Consider the following 26,001-nt stretch of genomic DNA (forward strand, 5'->3'; position numbering starts at 1 on the left):
CGATCCTTCTTTCGTGTAGTTAGACAGCGACTCCATTATTGCTTCTAAGGCTTCACTGAGTGACCTATCCAGATTCGTGGATTCTAATATCACTAACGACTTTGATCGCAACATTGCTGTCGTCATTACCTCGTCTTTTGACAAACTTACTTCTACCATTATGCTCGCTTTCAGGGCTCCTAATTCTTCTATACCTTTTCGGAGAGTCCTTTTAACCTTCCTTTCTGACTGACGCCAAAACTGTCTAACGTCAATCTCACCGTTACCGGGTATTGACACCGTGCTGAAGTTGCTTTGGGATTCCATCTATATAATAGGAAATATTTTATACCTAATACCAAGCACTTTTTAGGTCGTCGTAGTCGTACTCACAGTCCTGACAATGCCAAAACAATTTAACCTTAGTCTCAAACTTCTTACCACATCCACAATCATAACTGCTCATACACTTCGTCTTCATTTTCAAATGCTTTTTCAAATCCGCTTCTTTCTTAAAAGTTCTCTTACATTCTTCGCACTCCATATATAGACTAACATATTTGCGCTGTTGCCCCCAACCACACTTGGAGTGGGTTGTTTCCGTAGGTGGATTTTTGACACGGGTCTTGCCCGTGTTGAGATTGCGCTGGAACCCCCATTCCCTATACTACTATCATATGACTCCCGATGTACTGACAACTGCCCTAATAAACCAAAAGTAATGTGTGAAAACTTAACTTAGCTTTTTGATAAATAGACCTAATCCTCTGTTATCCCATTTTTGATGACATTATTGCTGTTCCCTCAGCAGGGCTAAAAATAACAGCTGCTTAATGGTTGTACATGATGACTAACCACATCAGACTGATGTGACTGGTCTAAGAAGTGTTTGGATAGACAAGTGACAATTTTGGCTGGACATTGTCCAAATCAGGTATCAGAATCTCCTATTACTTATTCAAGAAGGGTGTCCATGTTATGAATACTTTGTATTATCATAGGACCTGTATCTGCCAGGGCAAGCACTCTTAGAAAATGGCGTGAGCAGGGCTGTAAGAATCCATACGGCCCTGCTCGAACTTTTAAAATACCTTCTTTATTTAGGGTCATATGATAAAATGCTTATTGACTGAGTTAGGTCAGGCCATACAGGAAAATATTTGGCTCTCGGTCATTTGTACGGACCTCCCTGCGCTCGGTCCATACAGCATCACCTCAAGCCAAATATTTTCCTGTATGGCCCTCCCACTCAGTCAATAAGTACATAATATCGTACCTTTTCTTGCTCTCTCTTGATTAAACTGAAAAGATACTCAAATCCCCTAGGAATGACACCTCTAAGCTCATGTGTGAAACATTCTGCCTCTCCTTCAGCTGGACCTGTAATGACAATACCTCAAACTTAATAAACAAATACATGTAAAACAGCTTTTACCATGCTATGTTCAGTTATACACCATGCAGGAAATGACAAAAGCATGAAGAAAAGTATGTACACACGTATAAGCCTTGAATAATGGTTTTTCACACTGCTTGAGTGATGAGCTAATTGTTTGAGAGATGATTTGGAGTGTGCATACATTTTTGTGAGTCTCAATATATTTGTAGATTGTCTATTATAGAAAGTACAAGTACAATGAATCCTTTGAGCATACAGGATACGACCAGTCAAGAGCACTGGCCTAAGAGGCTTGGCTAGACATTATCCATTAACTGGCTGTTACAGTACTTTAAGCCCTGCATGACACCAAGCATAACAATTTTGGTATTATCACACACAACCCACTAGTTTCTTACCAAGCATGGTGAATGTCTTGCCTGAACCTGTTTGACCACTGAAAACAAATTTAAAAAGAAGTTGTTGTGAATATGTTTCTGTTACATATTCTACTACTACCGCAATAGCAACTCATAACATAGCCATGATATAACATGCGCTCTGATTGGTTAATTAGCGTGCACGAGTGTGCATTCAAAAATCGATGGTGCATGCTGATGTCAGTTGAGTAGCACGCGCTATGTAATGCAGATTTTGCTAGAAAAAATATTTGAATTTTTCTCTATTAACAAAGATTTTTTTACGCTTTTGCTATGTTTTAAAAGCATTGGTCATCGATAAGCGAATTGAATTTTGTCAAATCTATTGCAAATGAATTCAAACAATAGGTTTTGCTCCTTTTGCATTAGATTCAGTGAAAGTCGACATTTAAAGTGGGCCTAACATACAGTTTAAGTTTTTTTTAAGTGTTTAATACCAAGAGGAAGGCTTTATATAATCATTATACAGCATGGGGACTTGAAACTAGGGTTTTACAGAATCTTATTGTGATGATTTATCGACTTACTATGCAAAAATGGTGCCATTGTAACCATTAACGCATCCTTCAACAATCTTTTTCCCCACAGCTCCAAACACTTCCTCCTGTAGAAACCACAAAAGTACATGCATACTCAATAATCAGCTGTCATAGAGACTACAGGTACATTGTAAAATCATAAGATTCTGTCAAAAAATATTAAGGACCTTAAGACCCATGAGAGGAGCAAGGACAGCAATGACAGATGATGATAATAACAATAATAATAATAGTAATAATATAATAATAATATCTTTATTTATCCTGATAAAAAACAATCAGCTGGACATTAGAACAGCTGGTATAAACTGGTGATCAGCAAATAAACTGCTGATGCAGGATGTTTTCAAAATGGTTTTTCATGTGCACACTGTCTTTGTCATTGCTGTCCTTGCTAAGTCAGTTGGTGCTTTTTCACATTCTAGAAAGAACTAATACCTAATAAATAGTTAATTTATAGAAAAGAGAAGAAACAAACCTGCATAGTATTGATATCAGCAACATGATCAAAAGAGAACGTCTTAGGGTCAGGTTTGCTTTGTAAAACTAAAGTGTTGGCTGACGTCACTTCTACACATGGTTGGCGATCTACTCCATTCTCTAGGTTCTTTGCTGGTGGGCGAACACGCACATACACCTTGATGTTGTCTCCCTCGTTACTGAAAATAATGATAAATATGCTTAATGTGTGGTTTCAGAAAATATCCAAAACCCTTCAATGGAGGGAATCAGGAAATTCTCAGGGGGTGGGAGGTCAGAGGAAAACAAAATTACAAGGTTTGTATTGAAGAAAGTTGGAAATTCCAGAGGGGTGGGGGGACCTTTTTGAAATTTCCTCTATCTGGTGGGGTATGCAAATTTTCTGGAACTACGCACTTAGAAGAATTACATGTATGTTACTCTTACTTTGAATTTAAAGAGTTTTGTAATCTGTCTCATTCTACAATTATTTCTCAATACAATTACAGTAAAGATCCATTTTTAAAGTTAATATTTCATAATTCGTAGGATTAATGTATGAAACGTCATTACATTTCTAAAGTTTTTTCACACAATGTTAAAAATTTCCTTCTTATTCACCTATAATTTTCATAATTATGTGATTCAGACAGCTAGCTATAATTTGAGATCAAAATTCCAGCCTTCTGCATCAGTTTTTATAAAATTAATGGAAAAACATTTAGTCCCCACAATTTCACTGGGTCTAAGATTTCAGGTTTCTGACCAACAATGTTTTTTGAAATAGGTGTATAATAGTCACATATGATTTGAGATTGAAGTTTCAGTGTCTGGGTCAGTTTTTTATAAAATTAATGGATGGAAACCAAAAACCCAAACCTTTTAATCAAGAAATGGGTGTATACTGTATAGGAGTCTCATGAAATTATACTACAGTGTACATAGATTCTGGTTCTTAAGCAAATTAACAAGCCCTATAGCTTTTCAATGTAGCACTAACTATTGGTCAACCAAGATTGGCATATCAAAAAACATTGCATTTTCTTATGCCGAAAATATGAATAATTTGTTAATACAGTATTATAACTTTATTGGAAACACATGTACATATATAGAATATCAATAAAAGTAACAATAAAACAGAATAACAAACTAAAAAGTGAGGATGAATTAGGTTATTTGATTTAAATTGTATACCAGTACTTTTATTTCTATTATTTTATTATTTCAATTTTCTATTTCTTAACAAGGGTGATTTTAGTGTAAAAGGTGTTAAGAAGAGTATTAGTAAGCACTTAACTTAAATACTGTATTTGCATATAATGATCATATAGATCACATCACTATGGTTTTATGAAGACAAACAAAAAAATAGCAACAAAAAATAAAAACACTTGAAAAAATTATATATGAAATCATATTTATTTCTTTATGATGGAATTACGTTGTTTTATCTTTTTCGACACAAAAAGAATTGACTCATAAGATGATACTTGGATTAGAATTCATATTGTGATTGTTCTTTTCATTTTTCTTTCCTATATACTCAATGATTGATTATCACTTCACATACATAACGATAACAACATTTACTAAAAACAGTAAATAAAGAAAAAAATCATTATCCCATCTCGATTTTCTATGGTATAATTTACATTAAATCTACTTTAAATTTTTTTTCCAATATTGCACAGTTCAAAATTTTTCTAAGAAAAATCTTGAATATTAAAAATATACATATTAATTTTTTTTCTAGAATTATCAGTTCTAGTATTTTTTTACAAATAATTTTTAATATTTAGTTATTATTTTTGGGTATATTTGTTGAAGAAAAGCAATAATGAATAACATATAACCTAAGCACAAAGAATATAATTTTTGATCATATATAAGTAAGACTATAAGGTTTTAGATCATATATATAAAAGTGTAAATTATAATGTCGGTAATGACGGCGACAAATGGCTTCATCAAGCCTTTCATTTCCCCAAAACACACAGATATCAAAACATAACGTTATAAAAGCTTTTTAGAAGCCTAGAAAAACCTAGAAGCAAACCTAGAGGTGAGCTTTTTACTTTATTTATACTACATGGTAACTTATTAATTTTTAGGACTATTTTTATAAATTTGACGAAGGTTTTCATGCGTTTTTAGAAGGAAACTAAAATATAGTATCTAAAATATATTTACAAAACAAACTGGCAACTTATATTTATCTTCATTGAAAATTTTGATAAATTTAAAACCTTAAGGAAATATAAGTCATCGAAAGAATAGCACTTACAGTAAACTTTGTAGGTCACGAGGAACTTGTTCGACTAACGAAGATTAATTTACGACTTCGTGTAAAACAACTTTTTGTTCGAGTCAAAACAAAGTTGAGTTCACCGATTGTTTACATACGAAATAATTGCTTCAATAAGGAACAAAAACTAGGGAAAAAGGTTATAAGTAGCCCAGGAATTATCCCTAGTAATCATAAGGGGTTCTGATGGTCATTAAAGAAATAATTCAGCTGTATTTGAAGTAAACAGAAGAAGAAAAGACAAGCATTGCCAACGAGTAATGAAGGGGAAATGTCCACGAACACATGTGAAGGATACTTTCTTTGTTCGGAATTGAGAAATAAATAAACAAAATCGCCTTACCTCTCATATCCAGAAGAACTCCCATTCCCTAAGGATCAAACATAATCAATTAATATCAAGTTTAAAAGAATTTTTGTTATAGAAAATACAAGATCTTGACGTCTTGCCTCTTGTGCTGGGAGCTCGAAGGCGCGAGAACCGGGACAAACCGACGACCATTTCTGCCTAAAATAAGCGCTAAAAAGCTCTAAAATCTGCTATAGACTGAAGCTTAGATTTCCAAGAAGTGTAAAGCTTGTAGAACACTTCATTCGAAGCGAGATTTCTTGAAATCCAGCTTTCAGAAAGTTAAAGTTGGCCAACCGTTGGTAATCTTTCCGTCAAACTCAAATTTCGCGCTCGCTAAGGAGCACTGAGCCTAGTCACGTGCCAATCGAATGTATTTCATTTGCATTTATAATTAACTAAAAGTTGTACATCGAACAAATGAATGCGGCCATTCTTGAAACTTTTTTTTACTCTCAAATCTTTTGGATAGATATCTGGGGTTTTGGACGCCTTCACAACTGGGGCATAAGTGCAATACATCAAAAAAAGTTCGTGAAAACCAACGGAAGTTTGACCCATTGATGGAGTCATAGACGACTTTTCTCAAGGCACCTGGCTTTCTTCACTCCGAGTACCCACCTCACGTCTTGCTAATAAGGCCAGAAGGAAATATAGACAAGGAAACGTGATACAGGAGTAGTTTTATGTCTCTTGAAGTATCATATTATCATTGTTTGAGGAGGAAAAGCATCAAATTATTTGATGTTTATGCATAATCCACAAACAGAATAGAAAAGAATAATTTAATATTCGTCAAGTCACTTTTGCCCTCGCGACACGTGCAAGGAAGTACGTTGACAAGAGAAATTGAACTAAGTTCATATTCTCTTGACGTTGATTATTTCTGTCCTGCAATTTACAAAATAAGATTGACACCTAGGCTCTTACAGACGTTCCTAAGTATCCTAGAAAAAAGACCAGGACACTTTGTTATTTTACAAAGATTTTTTTCCTCACAAGACTATTCTCTATTTTTTCCCAGTGGAAAACTTTGAGGTTATCATCGCCATTTTCCCCCTGCTATCTCCCATTGATTTTCGCCTATCGCCTATTACCTTTGGCGATGAAACGTTTACTGAAATACGAGGTGTATACGCAGTTTCCTAGGAAATACCATCAGTACACCGCACCTTGTCTCATTATCAAGATGATAAAGGTGACCCTAGCTTACGGTCGGGTACGACAAATGAGCGTCATCATCCGCATCTTGGATTTTTCATTAAACGACAGTGATTTGCACACCGCGCTTGCTTTCAAAGCAAGATGACAATGGGGCGGTTTTTGCATGACTGTAAAATTATAAGCTGATAAGTCCGTTGTTCAGACTGCCGTGTCGTGTCTGAGAACACTCAATAGATATGTAGTAATCTCGCATGGGCACTGTGATTGGTTAATTCAACACATCATCTTTAACAGCAGAGCTACTTTTCATGACACAGTAATGTCAGTCTTGGCAGGTGTTCTCAGTCGTTCTGAATAATGCGATAACATGGCGATAACATGCAGAAGTACGTTCAGTGCAGATCACAGATGTTTCAGATTTTGGTGATGTCTTCCCACGATCGAGGATAGGTGATCCACATAGTCCAGAAGCCGTAGCCTGAAGTGGTTCTGAAGTGGGCTTAACGAAGAATAATGAGTAAGAAAGATTGCAAGACAGCTATTTTAATAATTTTCAAATTCAGACTTCAGACATGTCAAAACTCGCATTGAAGCTCGGAAGGACGCGCAATCTTCTTTCAAGAGACTGATGACATGATGGCGGCACGATGGCAGACGGGAAGAAAAGGAGAAAGTTTAGCAAATAATATTATTTAAAGAAGGATTGTATATAGAAAAAAGGGTCAGGCCTTTTCTTAGCCCAAGCCGATGTGACGTCCTGCATACGATTTTAACGAAATTTAAAATTTCGCTGTACCAAAAATAAAATCTATCGTCTCTTATGACATGTCGCATTTGTTGCAACATCCTAATCAGTCAAATTCATAGCAGTCATTTATAGACAAAAGTTTACTTGTTTGAACCTTGTGAAGGCAGTTTTTGTTGATATCGCTGTTGTTAGACATCGGATGTTTGACGTTGATGTAGTTCAGTTTTCTGCCTTAAAATGCAACAAATGATGCGAAGCCTGCGTCGAAAGAGCGACAAGATTTGGACCTTTCATTGCCATCTCTCGTCGTGCGGCGCAATGCACACGGCTAAAAGATCTATAAAAAGAACTATCAATAAAGAAAACCAGTGAGATTTAAATTGATAGTGTCAAAAACATGACCTCACATCAGACATGTACACCCCCTCAGTTGCCGAGTGGGCCAATTAACTCAAGTCAAACACAACGTGTTGATAACAACACTCTCAGATACAACGTGTGTGGGGTAGTAAGGATTCATAAAGGATCCCTTAGAACTCTCATAGATCAAGGTGTATTTAACCAATAATTATTAAAAAAGACGCAAAACCAATAAAATATTGTCAGAATAGAGAAGTTCAAAGTCCTGTTAATGCTAAAGGAACACAGATATGATTTTCAGAGGGTCAAAGGTTGAATTATGGAGTCGATATGATAAGTGATTATTGGAGCTGTTGTACGATCTAATGAAACAAAATCAACGTAATTACTAGGAACACCTACTTGCCAAAGTCGAGACACAAACTCAAGTTCGTGTCAGTCTAGGAATTGTAACTGCAAAAGGTTTTATATTGCGGTATGAGTTAATGACCGGAAAAGCTTACAGCAAAAGTGTCAATACAATTAGACTGACAAATGTACACTGGATCTAGCTACGCAAATTGCTCTAAACAAAGCACGCGATGATAAAACAAAAAGACAGGTAATTTGGCAAGTTGATCCTACTATTTGGACGAGCATCAAAACGAAGTTTCATTGGGAGAAATCTTTCGCAACTCCAATTTCAATAATATTAAATATCGCCAATAATATTTACAAAGACGTCGGAAACTGTCGTCAAAAAACGGCAGACTGGAATGGAGGTCGTCAAGTGAGTTTTTTAAAGTTTATTTTTAAAAAATTGTAGTTTATTTGATGAACACTCCAGGTCTTCTCTAGCCAGGATTAACCTAGGATTCAAGAAGACTGAAGGAATGCAATAATTGTATTGTAAAATGAATGCGCTATTAGGAATCTTTGTTCCGTGCTCCTAAACAAAAACTTCTGAAAGTACTTAATGTACAAAGTATAGAATTCCGCTAGAGACAAAAAGCTTTATCGGAAACAAAAGAATTGTTTTCCAAGGTTGAAGAACTTGGTGCCGAAGTTAATTGCTGTAAAGAGATAGAATATACCAGCAAGAGAGTAGATTTACTCGCTGGAGCGTTAAAATAGGGTGATCTGTTGCATGAAAATACTGCTAATTCCTTCAATACAGAAGACGCATTTGTTCATAAATCTTGCTTTGTCCCTCTTTCTTTTCAAACAAAACAAAAGGTGACAACAGCATGAATCGAAACTGCGAAACCGTTCGCTGATTGGTTAAGACTTACATGTCATTTACTTAGGCCTGTTGGGAGTTGTTTACTTAATCGATGTGTTTTTGGTGGCTAAATCATGCTGGCATAATCATGAAACACGGGTAGAAAGAGAAGCTGTTAAGTAACACGGAGTTTAATTTCCACCTCCCGTCGAAGAAAAGGGTATTCATTTCCGTCTGCAGTCGACATTGATCCATGCGCGAACGCCTCAACTAATTTATCCCTTTAACGAGAAATAAACATAAATAATATCTTATAGATTTAGGACGTCCTGAAGAACATCTATTTGGATTCAATTAGCGTAACAGAATACAAACTTTTAATCACAAGAGTGTTTCGTCGCAGTTTGGAAAACCTTTTCAATGCGAGATAATCTAGAGACACTTTGCGCAGATGTGCGAAGTAAGGTTAGGTTATCAGCCGTTTCTAAGGTTACATTTAGGAATTTTGAACAATTGCGTTCAGTCGTTTAAAGTCCTGACGCGGGTAATCTCTTATAATCTCCTATCGCTTCAAAACACGGAGTGGATTTACATAGAATTGAGTAGTTTTTGAACTTGAAAAAGGCCATCTGATACCAAATGGCGCTGCCAACTCCACGTCGTAATAAACAGAATGTCAAGAAGTTAATTGAAAGAAGAGGTCAAATGAACAAACTTACTTGGTTTACTCGGTTTTCCAGGACCAGTTTTGCTGGACGGATATGCTGTGGAATCCTCTGTTTCTCTCATGTTTTAAGATTTGCACAACAACATAGTCAGTCATAAATCTCTTGCTCATAGTGTTGTCTCCTGCAGGTCTTTATATTCGCTCCAAAACCCTGCAACAAGATCATTCATGGCGATGATTAACTCTCATGACATAACTACGCTGACTATCGTGTTCTTTACTGCTTTGTAATAAACTACTTTAACTACGCATGCGCAATAGCGACAGATTAAGCTTTGCTTGTTCAATGATTACGCGTATTCGTCGGCAATCGTTGTCACTTTGGGATCATTGTTTAAGCATAAAGCTTTTATTTGAGAAAGCCGTTTAAACAAAACAAGGGATCTCAAAATTCCTTCATAATTGCTATCTCGGATTTCAGCGCGATTCAAATTTTAACCTTCTAGAATGTTTATTTAGTATGTATAATAGTTGAGTTGTGTAAGCTGCTCGTCAAAATTTTTTGAATAAAATTGGGTAATTGAAGCTTGAAAAGAAGCTAAAAAAATATTCTGCGCTCACTTTAGTAAAACGTATTTCGTCGTTTCACTATTTCGTTCATATTTTTTACGTTGCTCCAAAAATTACTGGAAAGATTTTCTCAGGAGCCAGTGGGAAAAGTACGTATGAAATAAATGTCCAACTGCCGGCTGTAGCTTTATCGCAAAATTCAGTTCATTCCGCTGTGTAATTGCTGTGTGTTTTGTGAGTGGTGTGTTCGTGTCCTGTTAAAGCAGTGCTCACGAAATAAATCCAAATGTGTCATGCAATTTGTTTGATCGTTTTATAATCATTAGAGCGCAAATAATTCATAACAGGTACGTTGTAGGAAAATATACCTTTTATGCATCGTAAACACTTTGACGTAGTACAATAATTTTATGTTAAATTAAGCATCCTTTGTTCATATGTTTGTTATGTATTGTAACCAATTTATACACAACGAGAGGTATGTAACAGTGTCCATCGTATATCCATGTCCCTACAACATGTTTAGGTCTCTCATCAGACTGCTTGCAATTAGAAAATGGCGTAATAGAGAAGATGTAAAGACGCTTGTATTGGTATCTCGAATGAAGGCAGAAAATCAAGGAATATTCGTATTAACCATTCCAAGGTTGAGGGAAAAACTGGGTCGAGTTGGCATTGAAGTGCAATGTGGGACTTTTTAGGGGGCATATTTCCAAGATGGCGGCTATTTTGTCCCCTTAAACCATCCCACAATGCACTGCAATGCCAACTCGACCCAGATTTTCCTCCACATCGGAATGACTAATTCATAGCCATTGTTGTGTCAACTTTACCAACAGCAACGTTGCAGAACAAAAAAGTTAACTGATCTATATGCGGAACTAGTTTCATCATATGAACACGACCTAGTGCAATGTTGTATTGGCAATGATAATATGCAGCTTTTTCGTATACCGTTGGCCAGGATTCTCGATGCGCGTTCTCCGATTCATATAATTTATTGCTGCAGATGCACTGAGTGCGACATCGCCAATTGCATGCATGCAAGTGCAACAGTTCAGTTGCACAGCGTGTCCAAGCATCTATAAGCATCGTTTTATTGAAAATGAATAAATCTGGTTCGTTTTCTGACCCCAAACCAAGGAAAGCACTTTCTATTAAAGTATCAAACAAACAAAAATAATGGATTTAACAGTGGTTCCACACAGTGGAAGGCTTCCACTAAACTCCACTAGATGAAGCTGTTTGATTATTTCAGAAAAACCTCCCTCAACTCTCAACTAAGTTAACTATGTTGTCCTCTATGAAGAGTTTCTAGAAATCTAATCGCCATTTTTTTCCGGCAACCGTGACGTCATCGAAGCATTAGCCAATCAAATATCAATAGCAAAATATGTCACTCAAGACCGGGATGTACTTTGTAATGGTAACAAGCGGTCCAGGCCATTAAAAAATATCTTCCTCAAAATGAATTACTAGCCTGTTACTTAGAAACCTCCTTTTTTTTGCAACCTTGAGAGACCTTGTCTTCTTTTTATTGACTTGATGTTCTGAATGTGATTTTTAGCTAAATCCCTACGAAATTGCTTATTCATTGACTCTTATTTCTTATTGTTTTAAACCTTTGTTGAGTTTGTTTTTGTTTCTATTGGTTTTGTCATTGTTATATTTTGTTGTATTGTTTTCGTATGGGGAAGTGAATCATCCAGCTTCGCGTATTTTTAGCAACATACGATAAAGTGTGGTGAACTGGATGAACACGTGTAATATTCATTAGGGAAGACCAAACTGTTTGAAAAACGAAGAATTCGCCGCTATACGAGATTTTTCGGAATCAACTTTTACACGGCTATATGACACCGAATTTTAAGAGATTGGCTTATTGAATCTCTCTTCTAAGGAAATAAAACTGCAAACGTACAAGAAAAAACTTTGCAACAAAGGAAAAAGCCTATAAACTACTAACTATTAACTAACTGGGTTCATGAATCGATCCCTGCCAGCATTTAATTATGTGAGGCACGGCTGTGCCGCTCGGTAATGTTCTTCCCATTCGACCGCCGAATCAACATAAATGAACCTAAATCACTACCAAGTTAAAACTAGTAACAACATCTATGGCAACGTTTGAATTGACTGAATTGTTGTTCTAGTCATGTTTCTTTGATATCACGTTACAAATCTTCGACTTTCTAAAAAAAATCGCTGACTAAGATTCTTTTCGCATGTTCATAATTGTTGTTTATATCACATAACGTTTGGCTAAAATGTTTATTGTCCGTACTTATTGACCAATATCAGTTAGTACCGTTTACCAAGGTTTCCAAAAATTGCTAGACAATGTTAAGAAAACATAAAAACCTCACTGCTAAACACCTGTATTATTACATCCTCGTGTTTTTATCGTTTGTTCAATTATTACTCGCTCGACCACAAAGCATGGCCATGTTCCTCCTGCAGCGAACGGTAGCGTTGCGTGCATCTTTACTTGGAATCCTTTCTCTTTCTAAGTGCATTTACTTGTAAGAACTTGCTTTTTTGTAACATGGAATAAATAGATACTGGTTCATGATGTACAAACCTTGGTGGACTTTATCAATAAATCATAAACCACAAACAATTATTTCGACCGTGCTAACTTGGTCATTATAACTTTCAAAGTTCCTCTTCCTCAACGATTTTATCTTCTTATAAATTAAGTTTTCTGTTCTTGAATAATCTGAGTGCAGATTTTATTATGATCAAGGCAACAGCTATAGACCATAAACTAACGTAAATTAATATCAGGGATTAGACTGAAGTGGGCTAATAATTACGAAAACTGTTCCTCAGTAAAAATTACACCAAACTATACCTAACAAACAAACGCCTACGTTGGATAGAAATGATCGCAGTATGTCAACAATAAATGGACGGATGTCTGTCACTTAGTGTTACCTTTCCTTTTCTCGTAGAATCAGCCTGAATAAATTGGTGTTGATAGCTAAATCCACGAAAGCTTGACAGATTCTGTGGAGAGAGATGTGAGATTTGCCATAGGCTCTTCTTTCACAAATATTTGATGATTTTCAAAGAGAATAAAATTATGAACACTATAGCCGTTATAATGGAGATCTTCTCTTTCTGATATGCTAATTGTCTTTACCTTGACGCCAGCGGACGTCAGTTCTGATTGGTTAGATTCGCTGTTTATCACCTGTCTTCCATAGGGAATTTCAAGGAGAAAGTGACTGGAAACGATGACAACCACGAACGAACCTTCTTCCTTGACCCTGATCAGTAAAAGCAAATTATTTCAGTTTTAGTTGCTTCTCTTACACATTTCTTGAACTTCGAAGTGACCACCAATTATGAAGCTCAGTGAACTTACTATAAATTTGTTCAAACCATAAAAAACGTACAAACAGCTAAGAACGAAACACTAATCGGTAATATAAATAAATTTGATTAAAAGTTCACTACTTATTGAATCGTTTTCTTAATAATCTTTGAATAGGTATTGTAGTTTCAGTTAGTTATATTTTTCAAAATTGTTCAAGTTATTTTCAGTCGGGAAACTGAGAATACACATTATCGATGTCTATTACATGCTTAAACTCTAAAGTCGAACAAAGAGCTGGCGAATATTAATAACTTTATAAATAAGGCACCCCGTCAAAGATGAGAGTTTATCTGTGTTTAGACTGATGAACACGTTAGATAAATCGAACTCGTGGCTTGATCTAGAGGCACAAGAGGCTTTGCACCATCACATGATGGCAGCCATGACAGGCATCGATTGAAAGTGAATAATTAAATGAAAAAATAGAAAATGAAAATATATATTTTTTAAACTCTTGAGCATTTGGGTACGATCACTACACTTTGAGAGGAACAACTTTATTTTAGTTTTAATTTTAGGGATTTTATGAATTATTTAAAGCACTTTGTAATATTTAATGTCACAAATTGATTCACTCAGTTATTCACCAAAGTTTAGCTTTGATTTGATACCAAATTATTTAGCTTAGATTTGAAAATTGATAAACCTCATAAAACAATTGCCATTTGCTTTGGTGGCTCACAATCATTAAGAAATACAAATTATTGATAGACAATAAAGAAATGAGATGGAAAATCAAAAACAAATACGTTTACGTTTCCTACGGTTTAAAATAAATTTGAAGGTTTAAAAAAAATCTTGTTCATCGTAACAAAATCAATTAAAAAATTTCGCCTGTACTTGATATTATTATTATTTAGATATAGATACCAAATTTTAATAAGACCAGTTACTGAAACTCCAATTTCACATCACAATAAAGAATTGTTTTCATAGCAACAGAAACTCTTGCTGCAAAAATGCTTCTCGTTTAAAAAAGTTCAGATTGTCTCATTACGTTTATTCAGTTATACGTAGAATGTTCAGTTCTACAATATATCAGTTGCAGCGTGTATCACACTGCCAACTTCCTAACCAAAATGTCTAACTGGGCATTCTCGCCTTCGCTTCGTAAAAAGATCATGTTTCTTATGATTCTGTCCTTAATTGTAGTGATTTTTCAACTCTTCCATTTTCAAAACAGTTTAACTGTGCAATGGCAAAGAAGAGAGGGTCGAGCAGTTAATTATGTTTCAGAAATCCTCGCAAGATATTTCTCTGAAGATTCTGGATCGTTGGAAAAAAGAAAAGACATGAGAAAGATGGATTCTTTTGGAATGAGAATTCAAGAAATAGAACTTGTAGGTAACTCTAGATTTGGTGATAAAGATGATGGGAGAGTCGATTTAAATAATAAAAACGACGTACTTAGATTTCATGATAACACCAAGCTTGAAAAGGCCCAAAATGATTTCAACGAATCCTCAAGTATGGAACAACAGTCGAAAGTTGAGGAAAAAGTTGAGGTAAAAACTGAAAAATTTTATGCAAGTAAAAATAACACCAAGCTTGAAAAGGCCCAAAAGGATTTCAACGAATCCTCAAGTATGGAGCAACAGTCGAAAGTTGTGAAAAAAGAGAGACCAACAAAATTGACTACAAAATTGAACACCCAGGAAAAGAAAACTTCATATTTTGGATTTCTAAATTTACACATCTGGGATAGTGTTTGTGGAGATAAAGTTCGGAACTTGAAGGAGTTTATACTCTTTCCAAGTGCGCCAAGGTTTAGACTTATGATCAACAAGTTTGAAGCCAAAGGAACAAATATGAACGATTTGGGAGTGCGAATGTTTGGCTTCCTTCATCCAAATGAATCTGGCACTTACAAGTTTGGAATTGCGTCTGCAGGAAACTCAGAATTATGGATAAGTACTGATGCAAAACCGAGGAATAATAAGTTTATGGCATTTGTGGGTCCTGAGAAAGAAAGGAATACAAATTACTCAGGGAACTTTAAGAAATTTCCAAGTCAAATTTCCAAGTCAGTAACTCTCCAAAAAGATGGGAAATATTTTATAGAAGTCATTTATAAGCATGGCACGGGTTCGTATGGTGTCGAAGTTGCCTGGATGAAGCCAGGAACTTCAGATTTTCAGATTATTTCTGGAAGTTACTTGTCCTTAGCTGTGAACGACAGCCATATTCCTAACAACACTGTAACGGTGAAAGACTATACTGAAAGGAAAAGAAAAGTCAATATACAAGGAATCAACCAAATGCTTTTTATGGATTTCATAGACTTTGAAGATGCGTTCCCTGAATGCGAATATGAACCAAGTTATTACATAAAAGAGAAATTGGTGAGATTTCAGGTGAGTTTTGAACACAAGCACTTCAAAGTGTCACTCTGGTTGCTAGGATACGGGCATACTCGTTAAGTTTAGCTCGTTCTATGCTTTGATTCCAATTTTACGACCAAAAACCAAACTGTCCTTTATCGTAGCTAGTTTTCTTACATTTTGTACTACATTACTTGAAAATTTAACTGACATTGAAATTGCTCAAAGTTAAAGTAGATTCAATTTTGAGGTGATTGATGAGTCCCAGAATGCAAACGGTAGTCCTTGCTACGTGGAGTGTCAGCTGTCACGCTGATTATTCAATATTGCTGATAGATTTAACAATTTAAAATCAATTTGGCTTGGAAAACAAGTCCTTTTTGTCAACTAAGAATACTGATCCTCTTTAATATAACCAAGGACTGAAGTGCTGTTATTTAAAAAAAAAAACCACAAAGCTTTCGTTTATCTTTTCATGCTAGCTATCTAGATAGAGCTCAATTTTCCCCTTTACTACTGTTATTACTTAAATGGAACTTAAAAAGAACAAGCACTGCAGGAAAAACATCGAGAAAATGAGAATCTAGTTGATCCTATTTTTCTTCTCTTTCTCTAACTTTCTATCTTCATGTGAATTGATGGTTTGTAAGCATTTATGAGAGAGAAAACTAACAAAGACTAGGCTGCCATCTTGGTGGTATAACTGTGCGGACACACTAACCCGGACCACTTTAAGGAATCTAACCAATCACAACATAGATCGAAAACAAAGGAATAGTACTTAAAAGTCAAACTTGAACCAATCAGGAGTAAGCAACGAAGTCTAGATAAAAAAACTTCAATTTGATTCAATTCAATTTTATTCACACACTTTATATAGAGTTGAATAACAAATCATAATTGTTTACATTTACAAATCATACTAGATTTTATAGAAAGATATATAAATAAATATTAAATATAAACAGTTACCACAGTGAGTGTGCAGTGATGGTTTAAGTAGTATAAACTTTCGCGTAAACCATCACTAAAAGCCTCTAATAATATATTCTCTTACCAACAGGGAGCTCGAAACAAAAGTAATACTCACTTTACTGAGGTTTACCCGCCTGACAAAACCAACGAAACTCTTCCTATGGTGATGAACGATGACATATGGTGGATTGAAAACAACTATGGTAATGACGTCATCGATAATGAGACCGCGATGCATATCGGGAAACTTTTTACCAAAACTTTGGAGGACAAGTACAATGGGTAAGTGTGTTGAGAGTAGTACTTGGATTCACTTCCAATTTTCGTTTTTCTCACACTATATAAACCTAAACTAAGCTTAAACTCTCACCCCTCAATCCCGCTAAAGATGTTCGTGCAAGATAGAGGGAATGTCTAAAGCATTGCTCTTGACCTTTGAATTGTAGCTCAGGGAAGCTCAGGGTCGACGTTGTTATGTCAAATTCGTTTCATTATTTCCTTGGTGCTGAATGAAAGAAACGCAGGCTCCGGAAACGGATTGTTTCATTAAGGCGCTGAAATACGAGACAAAAACGTCCAACTTGTCGCGCAACATTGTTGCGGTGCAAGTTCGAAAACAATGTTGCTCGTTTTACACCCTATCTATCCAACTTGTCACGCAACAAAATCTAATGTTGCAAGTCGGGACTATAACGGTGATATTCTGCACGCTGATTGGCTACAAGCTACATAATTCAAGATGGCGGCCGCTTCTGCACATAAAATGTTGCGTGACAAGTTGGACAAGTGATGAAAAACGAGCAACAAATCGCAAATTTGTTGCAGAAAGTTGATCTAAGTTCTACTTTTCGCAACAAGTTTTCCCCACTTGCAACAAAAGACTTTGTTGCGTGAGAAGTTGGATAGATAGGGTGTAAAACGAGCAACATTGCTTTCGAACTTGCACCGCAACAATGTTGCGCGACAAGTTGGACGTTTTTGTGTCTCGTAATTCAGCGCCTTTATGGATTATTATTTTTGCCAGAACTTTTAAAGTGGTTAAATTGATGACAATGGAGAGAGTGATCGATAAAATCAAAGGGAATCGATATCACATTCAAATAGAAATCGAAGATTTGTACAGCAAAAGACATTTCGAGTTCTCAGAGTTTCTGTACCAGCCAAGAGACGCGGGCTACCTGTGCTTTCCTCGTGGTTTTCGTTGGAGCAAACATGCAACTGTGAATGTGATTGTGCCTCTGAAAAACAGTGGTCGGTGGGCTTTGTACTTCATCAAGAATATTGCAGGTAGGTCTGACTTTAGCTTTTTCTTTCTGTCTGCACTAAAAATCAGCAAGCCTTCATAGTTTATCGATAAGCACCTCTGGGTTGATCAGAGTCAGGGCGCGGCTAATAGAATGAATTGGAATACAACTTGTTAGATTTTGGGGAGGGACGAAAACCGAGAACCGAGAGACCCAAAGGAAAAGGGTAGGAAATGATGGGAGGAAGAAAAGAGAAGTATAAGAGTCTCTTTTTTCTTCCCAAACGGAAATATTTAATAAAAGATTCCATGCTATTCCAAAGATTTCCAAAGAATAAGAATAGGAAAAGTTGGAAGAAAGAAGAAAGAAGGAAGAAGAGAGAAAGTGGAAGAGTCTTTTTTTCCTTCCTATTCATATAGTTAGAGAGTTAGAGATGTGTTATTAAACTTTATCACTTTTACAGATATCATATACAAAACACGTGACCCTCATATCCACGTGGTCATCATTGATTACGAAAGCACCGACATCGACGTCGAAGCTATTCTAAAGAAAAGTTCTCTCAGTCGGTATACAGTCGTGACGTTGCCTGGCAACAAGAAATTCAACAGAGCAGAAGCTTTGCAGAAGGGGGCTGATGCTGTCAAGGATCCTCACAGCATTCTGTTCTTTTGTGATTTAAATCTTAAAATTCCCGCAAAACTGATCGAAACCGTCCGCAAGGTGAGCAACAACTTTTTAGTCCGTTTAGGTAGCGAGCCCGTACTAAGGGACCGGTCATTATTTAAGTCGGAGGGAGTGAGGGGGTGGGGGGGGGGGGGGGGTGGAGGAGAAGATGGGGGGCCCCTCCAATTTTTTTTTACTGGAATAAGGGGGACCTTCGAAGGTCAAAAGGAGGATTGGGAGGATTTTTTAAACGATTGAAGGGGGGTACCGGAAAAACATCAAAGCTATCAGGCAGGGGTCTGGAAAATTTTTTGCGTCAAAATCTATCTTTCTATTTTTTCATTCATTTACAGCATTGCGTAGAAGGCAAGATGGCATTCGCTCCAGTAGTAAAGCGTCTAAAATGCGGATTTTATCCTGAACTACCATTTGGTTACTGGGAGACGCTTGGATTTGGCCTTTTCGCGTTGTTCAAGTCAGATTTTGACCGAGTCGGAGGAATGAATGTCAAAGAATTTCAAAACTGGGGCGGGGAGGACTGGGAACTACTTGATCGTGTTTTAGAATCCCGGATCGAGGTAGAAAGACTGAAAATCCCTTCTTTTTATCATTTTTATCATCCTGGGAATAGTCGGATTGGTGTCTGAATCCTATTGCACCTAATTCGATATTCGAAAGTGCCAGTAGACGTGAATACATTGCGCATGCGCGGGCATTTAGTGCCGGCGCACGTCAAATCGATAGACTCGGGGCTAATCCGAAAACCAGGACCTACAGTCCAAATAAAACACTTTGAAAATTCACTAATCTCACGACATCAGTAGAGAACTTTATTTCTGCGACCTCGACGATTTTTAACACTAGATTGTGAGTTGCTTTGCGGTATGCGGGCTCCTACTCTAACAAAAGGTAAAAAAACAACCGCAGACCACCAAGCAACGCAGGCCACCATTTCGGATTTGCTCCAATTGTGTCACTATTGATGCATTGTCTTCTCAAGCACAACCATAAAAGAAATGATACTTAAGGGCTTGGCACTTGGTATGAAATGGGAAAACGTTACACCCAAGGTAAGAAAGGTCTCTTCAAGTCAAACCACACAATGTCCTTTCACAACGTCTTTATTCTAACGAGGTTCAAATATTAACCAAATAATTTCAGATATTTAAGCGTGACTCCTGTGATTAGCTCAAGTTTATTTGAATTTACATTAAAAAAATTGCTAGAGTAAGTTTGTGATTGTTATTATCGTACTACGCATGAAACTATGTTTCACTATGGATCATCATAATTGTATGTTAGTCACTGGATTTGTAAGATTTGATTAGTATGTTCGATCAGTATTAATCATTGAAAGAATTCTTTGATTTTTTTACATTGTCCTACATGGTTTTTTTTTTTATATCATTCCCAAGGAAATGAAATTACAAAAAACCATGTTGGCCATGTTGGTTGACATGAGAGACCAATGACAATTCGTTTATCTGAAGTTCAACCAAGATGGCGGACATTAAAACATGCAGGCACAAAAAAAAAATTATCACAGCAGCAACAAAATCATGCCAAACACTTACCACGTAGGAATTTTAAGTTGAAAAAGAAAACACCAAAAGTCGCTTATACATAACGAACATCTTTTGATGATGTAACAAGTTTTAATTTCCTAAATTAAGGCTATCCTTCGTGTACAAGAATTCCTAATATTTGAATGGTCGCCATGTTGGCTGACAAAACTAGCAAATAAATGGCACAGGAAACCCACCCCTGAGCTTTACTAAATGATCCTAAATTTAATTTAAGATTAGCATTTAATGGACTACAAACAGCAACACCAAAAACGAAACCCCAGCAACGGAATTTCGAAGCAAGCTAAATTACAACTGAACAATGAAAAGTAGTTTCAAAAACGTGCCCGTCTTCATTGGTTCCAGCTCACTTCCTAACTTAAAGTAAGTAAAGCGAAAGGACTGGTGCCTAACCCGACAGGTTTAGCGCGTCAGTTAAGCAAGCTACGCATGAAAACATTAACACTTCATTCTAAATACCAATACATTGAAAAAATATGAAATAATCTAATACTAAAATTTGAAAATTTTCTCGAACGTACATTCGAGTCATAACTAAATTTTGTTAACTTTTTTGGCTAAAAATTAGAAAATCCAGTCTCGTACCTAGACCCTACTCATTAGCCAAATTCTATGATTTTACTAAGCATAGAGTAGAGTCTGTGTATCTGAGAATGTTAGAAAATAAACCTAGTGCACCTGTTCGCAGTTCTCTCTTCTTTGTAAAGAATAGAGAACTGGGTAACGGTGCATAACACCAGCATCGTATCAAGGGGTTCTTTCCACTGAATGATGTAAACGACCAATCGATTTTTAAGGATTGATTTAAGAGTTATTTAGATTGTTAACAGACCCTCTTTTCCTTTCTAACTCATTCAAGTCGGGGTTCTTTCCCTTTCAGGTCGCGCGTGTCGCTTCAAACTCGCCCCACTCCCCGCGCGACCAAGTTAGGGAAAAAATTCGACTCAATTGAGTTAGGAGGGAAAAGAGGGAATGTTAACAGTCTAGTTATTCAAGTACTTGACAAACAAAGAAAATGCGATTCGTGATACTTAACTCCTCATAGTTAATTTGCTCACTAAAACTAAGTACGTTTTGTAGACACAACCACTGGATCACTATTGGTCAGGAATCAAAATTATTTACTGCATTTAAACAGTAAATGCTATTATTTTTGAATTTACTTAGTCTTAATAATCATATAATCATACCAATGACATATATAAGGGTATCGACGATCCTTTTGGTCAAGTTATACTTTTGCTGACTTGTCGCGTACCAACCCACCTTCAGAAACAAAATACAATAGAAAAGAACATGATTGTGATGAATAAGTTAGTCGCCATCATCTTCATCAATGTTATGTATTATCATCATAATCATTGTACGTAATGCGATCCAATATTCAGGACAACTAGCACTGACAGTACATTCAACTGTTCTTCTTGCTTTAGCATTTAGCTTTAGCATTCTTTTTAACAAAATTCGTCGATCAACTGACTCAAATATTTATCACTTGAAAATGACACCTTGATACGAGGCTTGATACGCGTCAATGAAAAATTAGACAGAAATCTTGACACCGCTTGCATGAAGTCTTCGATACATCATGGGAGGGACCCTCTTCCATTCCCTAGATAGCAAATCGAACGAGGTACATCTGTTGCAACAAGCTTTCATCTTCATTCGTTCGTTACCACCAAGTAAGAACATCTCAGTACCCACTACGCATGCGCTGAAACCAAACTTCGCGCACGGCATGGTGGGCAGTTCCATCCACTTCCGGTTGCGCATGTCGAACATTTCCATCGAGTCTAAAGTAATGTCATCTGACGTAAGCCCTCCAGCCACAATAATCTTGTCGCCACCTGCTACCACGGCACAGCGCCTTCTTTTAGATTTCATGGCGGGAAAATTGACCCATTTATTTTCTTGGATACTGAACGCGTCTACGACGTTAGTCGGTCGACGCATGACGTCACCGCCAATCTATAAAAGTATTTATTCCGTAAATTTAAAAAAAAAAATCACTCATGTAAAGGTTAACAGTGTGGAATAAGTATGTTATGTGAAATTTTCACTTACCACGAAGAAATGGTCATTTGCTATGGCACCACCACTCCTTGCCCTTGCGCTTGGCATGTTTGGCAAGTCCAGCCATTTTTGTGTTTCTACTTCGAATGTCTGACATGAGTTAAGCTCAACGTTATTATACCCTCCCGAGATCAGCAGCTTACCACGTGATTCATCCATTACACTAGCTGCATACGCACGCGCAGAAGGCATCGGAGTTCCCTTGCTCCATTCCTTGGAATTCCAGTTAAACAAAATGACGTCATCAAACGGACTCTTGCGATCAGAACCTCCAGCCAGTACTATAACCTTCCCAAGACTCCCTGCGGCCATACTGTCACGTGCGAATGGCATTGAAGGAAGTTCGGTCCAGTCCCCTGTCGACTCGCTGTAAGCTTCCACAGTGTCCAACTGATAGCGACCTTCGTAGCCTCCACAGCACACAATTACGTCACCAGTCAGTTCCGACCAATCCGAATGACTGCCGCCATTGTTATTTTCTTCCGTCATTTTCAATAGATCTATAAATTGAAAATGAGAAAATAAGAGAAAAATATCAAATGCCCTTGGCGGGAATCAAACCCACGTCTTCGGTATTCCAGTCCGATGTGTTAATTTATTACTACTATACTATATAAATTGAAAATGATTTATTCGTTAGGAAAAAAAAGAAATAAAATCCAAGTCAAAAAAGTCAAAAACAATCTTATACAGTAGAGTATTTGCGTGACACAAAATTTTGCATGGTATGAACGACTGTACACCAATAACAATGAATAATTCAACTCGCGCTGATGCGTTTCCGTCAAAAAAGGCGGGAAATAAATAGCGCTACCAAAACAAATATTTTCCAATTAAACATGAATTTAAAATAAGTTAGAATAATGAATTTTAAATTAATATACGAGTAAAAATAATAAAAGAATAAATATGGTTAGAATACTGATTAGTTTTATTGATTTTTCAAGTGGTTTTTTAGTTTACGAAACCAATAGATTCGACATGGCAAGGCAGACATGCAAATTACGGGACATTTGAAATGCGGCAGAGAAAAGACTAGATAAATTAAACCGAGCTAACCACAAAGGTAAAAAAAATATTAATCGCCGACAAAATAATTTCTAAAAATACCATCCTGCGTGGTAACCTGACAACTTGTTATTCGAACATTCTGTCTTAAATATTTTGGCGTAGAATTTTTGACTCAAGGATAATGTTAGAACGGTTAAAAAATATAATTCTTCGGAGACATGAAGCGACGTACATAACGCCCATCCCACCTAATTTTTGAAACATTTTTTACAAGAGTTGCGTCTTAAAAGTAGACTAGTATCACTGTAAAAATTAAGTACAGCTATAATTCATTCGTACTTCTATATTTCTGCTCACTTAATAGGCCACTTTTATGCTCGAACGAAATGAAAATAGAATTATTCCTGCTTTGGAAATTGTCTCTTCTTGCCTTGCGTACGTTCCTTGGATCTGCTTGTATAATGTTTTTATTATTTCTACGAGTTATTGTCCTCCGTTGTAATGTTTTATTCCCATTACTAATTTTTAAAGAATAAAATTATGCATTTTGAAGCGAGCTCCAAGTTTGGGTTTCCAAGTGTATTCGTACGACAGGTGTTTTCCAAGTCCATACTTAACGAGCCCAGAGCTTAAAAACACTGATACCAAAAAATACAGGAGCCATCTTTTCGACAAAACAAACTTCCCTTTTTTTTTTCAAGTCCATAAATCGGTTAAAATGTAATTGGAATTGTGATTATTTTTCTAATTTTTGGATTTGATAATCGTATCTTCAAAGTAACTCACCTTTTAACCTTTGAATGCGTTTTCAAAACGTATTCTATGGTGCCAATTTTGGCGATTATTTTCCTCGCTTCTCCCGAATGTCAACAGAATGAATATTTTAACGAGCCTGGAGTCCGAGGTAAATAGTGTCACAAATAAAGGTTATTGCACCCGTTCTTATTCTCTCCAGCTTCTGACAGCTAATCAGGGACTCATTTAAATACTACTAACTTTAATATATATTCTGCATGAAAATTATAGGAATGAATATATGAAAGCCAACACCCCTAACTAGTCAGTGTTCATTTTGTGGGTAAAACAAATCCACATCAGCCACGAATAGTTCGTATGCGGTTAAAGAAAACGATTATAGGAAAGACAAAATTAAAAATCTAAGGCTTATACCGGCTATTTTTGGATTACTTTATTATTTCCAACGTCTTCATCGAAGATCTTTGAATGAAGAATTTGACAGCAGAGATATATTATGATATATATTACCATTAGGAAAATATGAGTCAGAGTAAATACGCAGAAAACATCAGGTTTTCTTTGCAATTTCCCACGACTTTAAGATTTATATTCAAGAGAATTAAAGCTCGTAAAAAAAGAATATTGTTTGGTCTATGGGAAAGAAATGAAAATGTAAAATCGCATTGCGGGAAAGATACCGAATGTTAAATTTTTTAATCGTCAATTTGATTAATATTCTCACCTTGAAACGACATCAACGATCCAAGCAGTCTCCCGTAAAGCTCGAACTGGCAATAATCGAATATCGAGCTATACTTCCTAGACAGTACTTATGCATATGCACAGGTAGTATGACCATAGACTAGTAACCAATCTCCTACGATAATGCAACAATCACCGACAAATAAAAAACTACGTCCTAAATAAATTTGCTAAATGAATTGCACAGTTTAAGAAAACGCTGCCTACCTAAAATGCTTATTACTTCGGTTTTTGCTTTTAGTTCAAACGAAAAAATATATATTAATGCATTACACGTGGATATCCTACCACTAGGCTACTGGAATATAGTATATACTGGACTTGACTATCAAAATGAACTAATTGATATCTATTATTTTTAATGCCAAGGCACGGAATCAGAGTTTTTAATTCCTAAATGTAGTACACGTAAACATACTCAAAAGACATTTACATAAATTATATTCAAGCTTATACCTTTGAGTTCAATTTTCGAAGGAGAATAAGTTTCCAAAACAGCAGCTTACCTGATAATGCTAATGTTGAAGGAAAACTGTTGTATTAAGCTTTCTTGCTCGTTTTTCTCAAGGATGGAAGAAAACTTTTGAAATCTAGAAACTTCCAAGAAAAATACAAAATTAGTCACAACACAAAACTAAAATTTAAATAAACGTAGATATTAAAGTATTAGTGATAATTGAATACTGATATTATGTAAGTTTAGTTCCTAATGTCTCTAATGTCTCTCTGTCTCTCCTAATATTACTCTAATACTTACCAAAGGACATATACTGAAATATCTTGTTATACCTTGCTGGTTAATGTCTTGGCACGTTTTGCAATACTATCCAGCCTCAAAACAGGATATATCAGCACCACAGGAGCACACAGCAAGACAGCGAGACATTAAATTCCACTTTGCCTAGAGACGCTTCAAATATATCTTGAAAACGCGGACTACTTAAAGACTATGTTTATTTAGCGAAAAACGACAAAGAAAACGTGGTTAGAAATATTCAAATATTTCTCAGTGGGACGTTTCTAAAAAGGAGGTGGGGTGTCAAAACTTAATCAAATATCAGAAATTTATACAAGATTATTT

The 26,001-nt window shown here is 36.1% G+C and overlaps 3 protein-coding genes across 9 annotated transcripts in view; 1 reads left to right on the forward strand and 2 right to left on the reverse strand.

Annotated features, from left to right (window-relative positions):
• Nucleotides 1-13,208, reverse strand: part of LOC116306071 (kinesin-like protein KIF15) — a 63,733-nt gene extending 50,525 nt beyond the window's left edge. For 2 of the 5 annotated variants that reach the window (XM_089040517.1, XM_031716103.2), the window contains exons 1-6: nucleotides 9,645-9,876; nucleotides 5,447-5,474; nucleotides 2,815-2,995; nucleotides 2,325-2,401; nucleotides 1,777-1,814; nucleotides 1,256-1,359 (exon numbers count right to left, since the gene is read on the reverse strand). In XM_089040517.1, the coding sequence (XP_088896643.1) occupies nucleotides 1,256-1,359; nucleotides 1,777-1,814; nucleotides 2,325-2,401; nucleotides 2,815-2,995; nucleotides 5,447-5,474; nucleotides 9,645-9,714 (498 nt within the window). In that variant the 5' untranslated portion in view covers nucleotides 9,715-9,876. Of the gene's footprint in view, nucleotides 1-1,255; nucleotides 1,360-1,776; nucleotides 1,815-2,324; nucleotides 2,402-2,814; nucleotides 2,996-5,446; nucleotides 5,475-5,553; nucleotides 6,095-7,508; nucleotides 7,683-9,644; nucleotides 9,877-13,099 lie in introns of those variants that run through there. The other 3 variants (XM_089040518.1, XM_089040520.1, XM_089040519.1) reach the window with 3 other exon arrangements.
• A 1,339-nt stretch (nucleotides 13,209-14,547) lies between these two features.
• LOC116306072 (beta-1,4-N-acetylgalactosaminyltransferase 3) lies at nucleotides 14,548-19,981 on the forward strand. The gene is made up of 5 exons (XM_031716104.2): nucleotides 14,548-15,898; nucleotides 16,929-17,122; nucleotides 17,865-18,127; nucleotides 18,548-18,807; nucleotides 19,104-19,981. The coding sequence occupies exons 1-5, from the start codon at nucleotides 14,624-14,626 to the stop codon at nucleotides 19,395-19,397; spliced, it is 2,286 nt and encodes a 761-aa protein (XP_031571964.2). The 5' UTR covers nucleotides 14,548-14,623; the 3' UTR covers nucleotides 19,398-19,981.
• On the reverse strand, nucleotides 19,856-25,919 carry LOC116306075 (kelch domain-containing protein 8A). Of its 3 annotated transcripts, XM_031716108.2 has the most exons (4): nucleotides 25,678-25,919; nucleotides 25,427-25,517; nucleotides 22,401-22,909; nucleotides 19,856-22,304 (listed from the first exon to the last, which is right to left on the reverse strand). In XM_031716108.2, the coding sequence occupies exons 3-4, from the start codon at nucleotides 22,896-22,898 to the stop codon at nucleotides 21,879-21,881; spliced, it is 924 nt and encodes a 307-aa protein (XP_031571968.2). In that variant the 5' UTR covers nucleotides 22,899-22,909; nucleotides 25,427-25,517; nucleotides 25,678-25,919; the 3' UTR covers nucleotides 19,856-21,878. The 3 variants fall into 3 exon arrangements, with proteins under 3 accessions (XP_031571968.2, XP_031571967.2, XP_031571970.2); XM_031716107.2 differs by lacking the exons at nucleotides 25,427-25,517; nucleotides 25,678-25,919 and adding an exon at nucleotides 24,901-25,033; XM_031716110.2 differs by lacking the exons at nucleotides 25,427-25,517; nucleotides 25,678-25,919 and adding an exon at nucleotides 24,207-24,330.
• Between the last annotated feature and the right edge of the window lie 82 nt (nucleotides 25,920-26,001).

Source organism: Actinia tenebrosa, unplaced genomic scaffold (assembly GCF_029948245.1).
Source record: "Actinia tenebrosa isolate PJP-AT-01 unplaced genomic scaffold, QUT_ActTen_1.0 PGA_scaffold7__59_contigs__length_16204524, whole genome shotgun sequence".
In the NCBI taxonomy this organism is placed as follows: Eukaryota; Metazoa; Cnidaria; class Anthozoa; order Actiniaria; family Actiniidae; genus Actinia; species Actinia tenebrosa.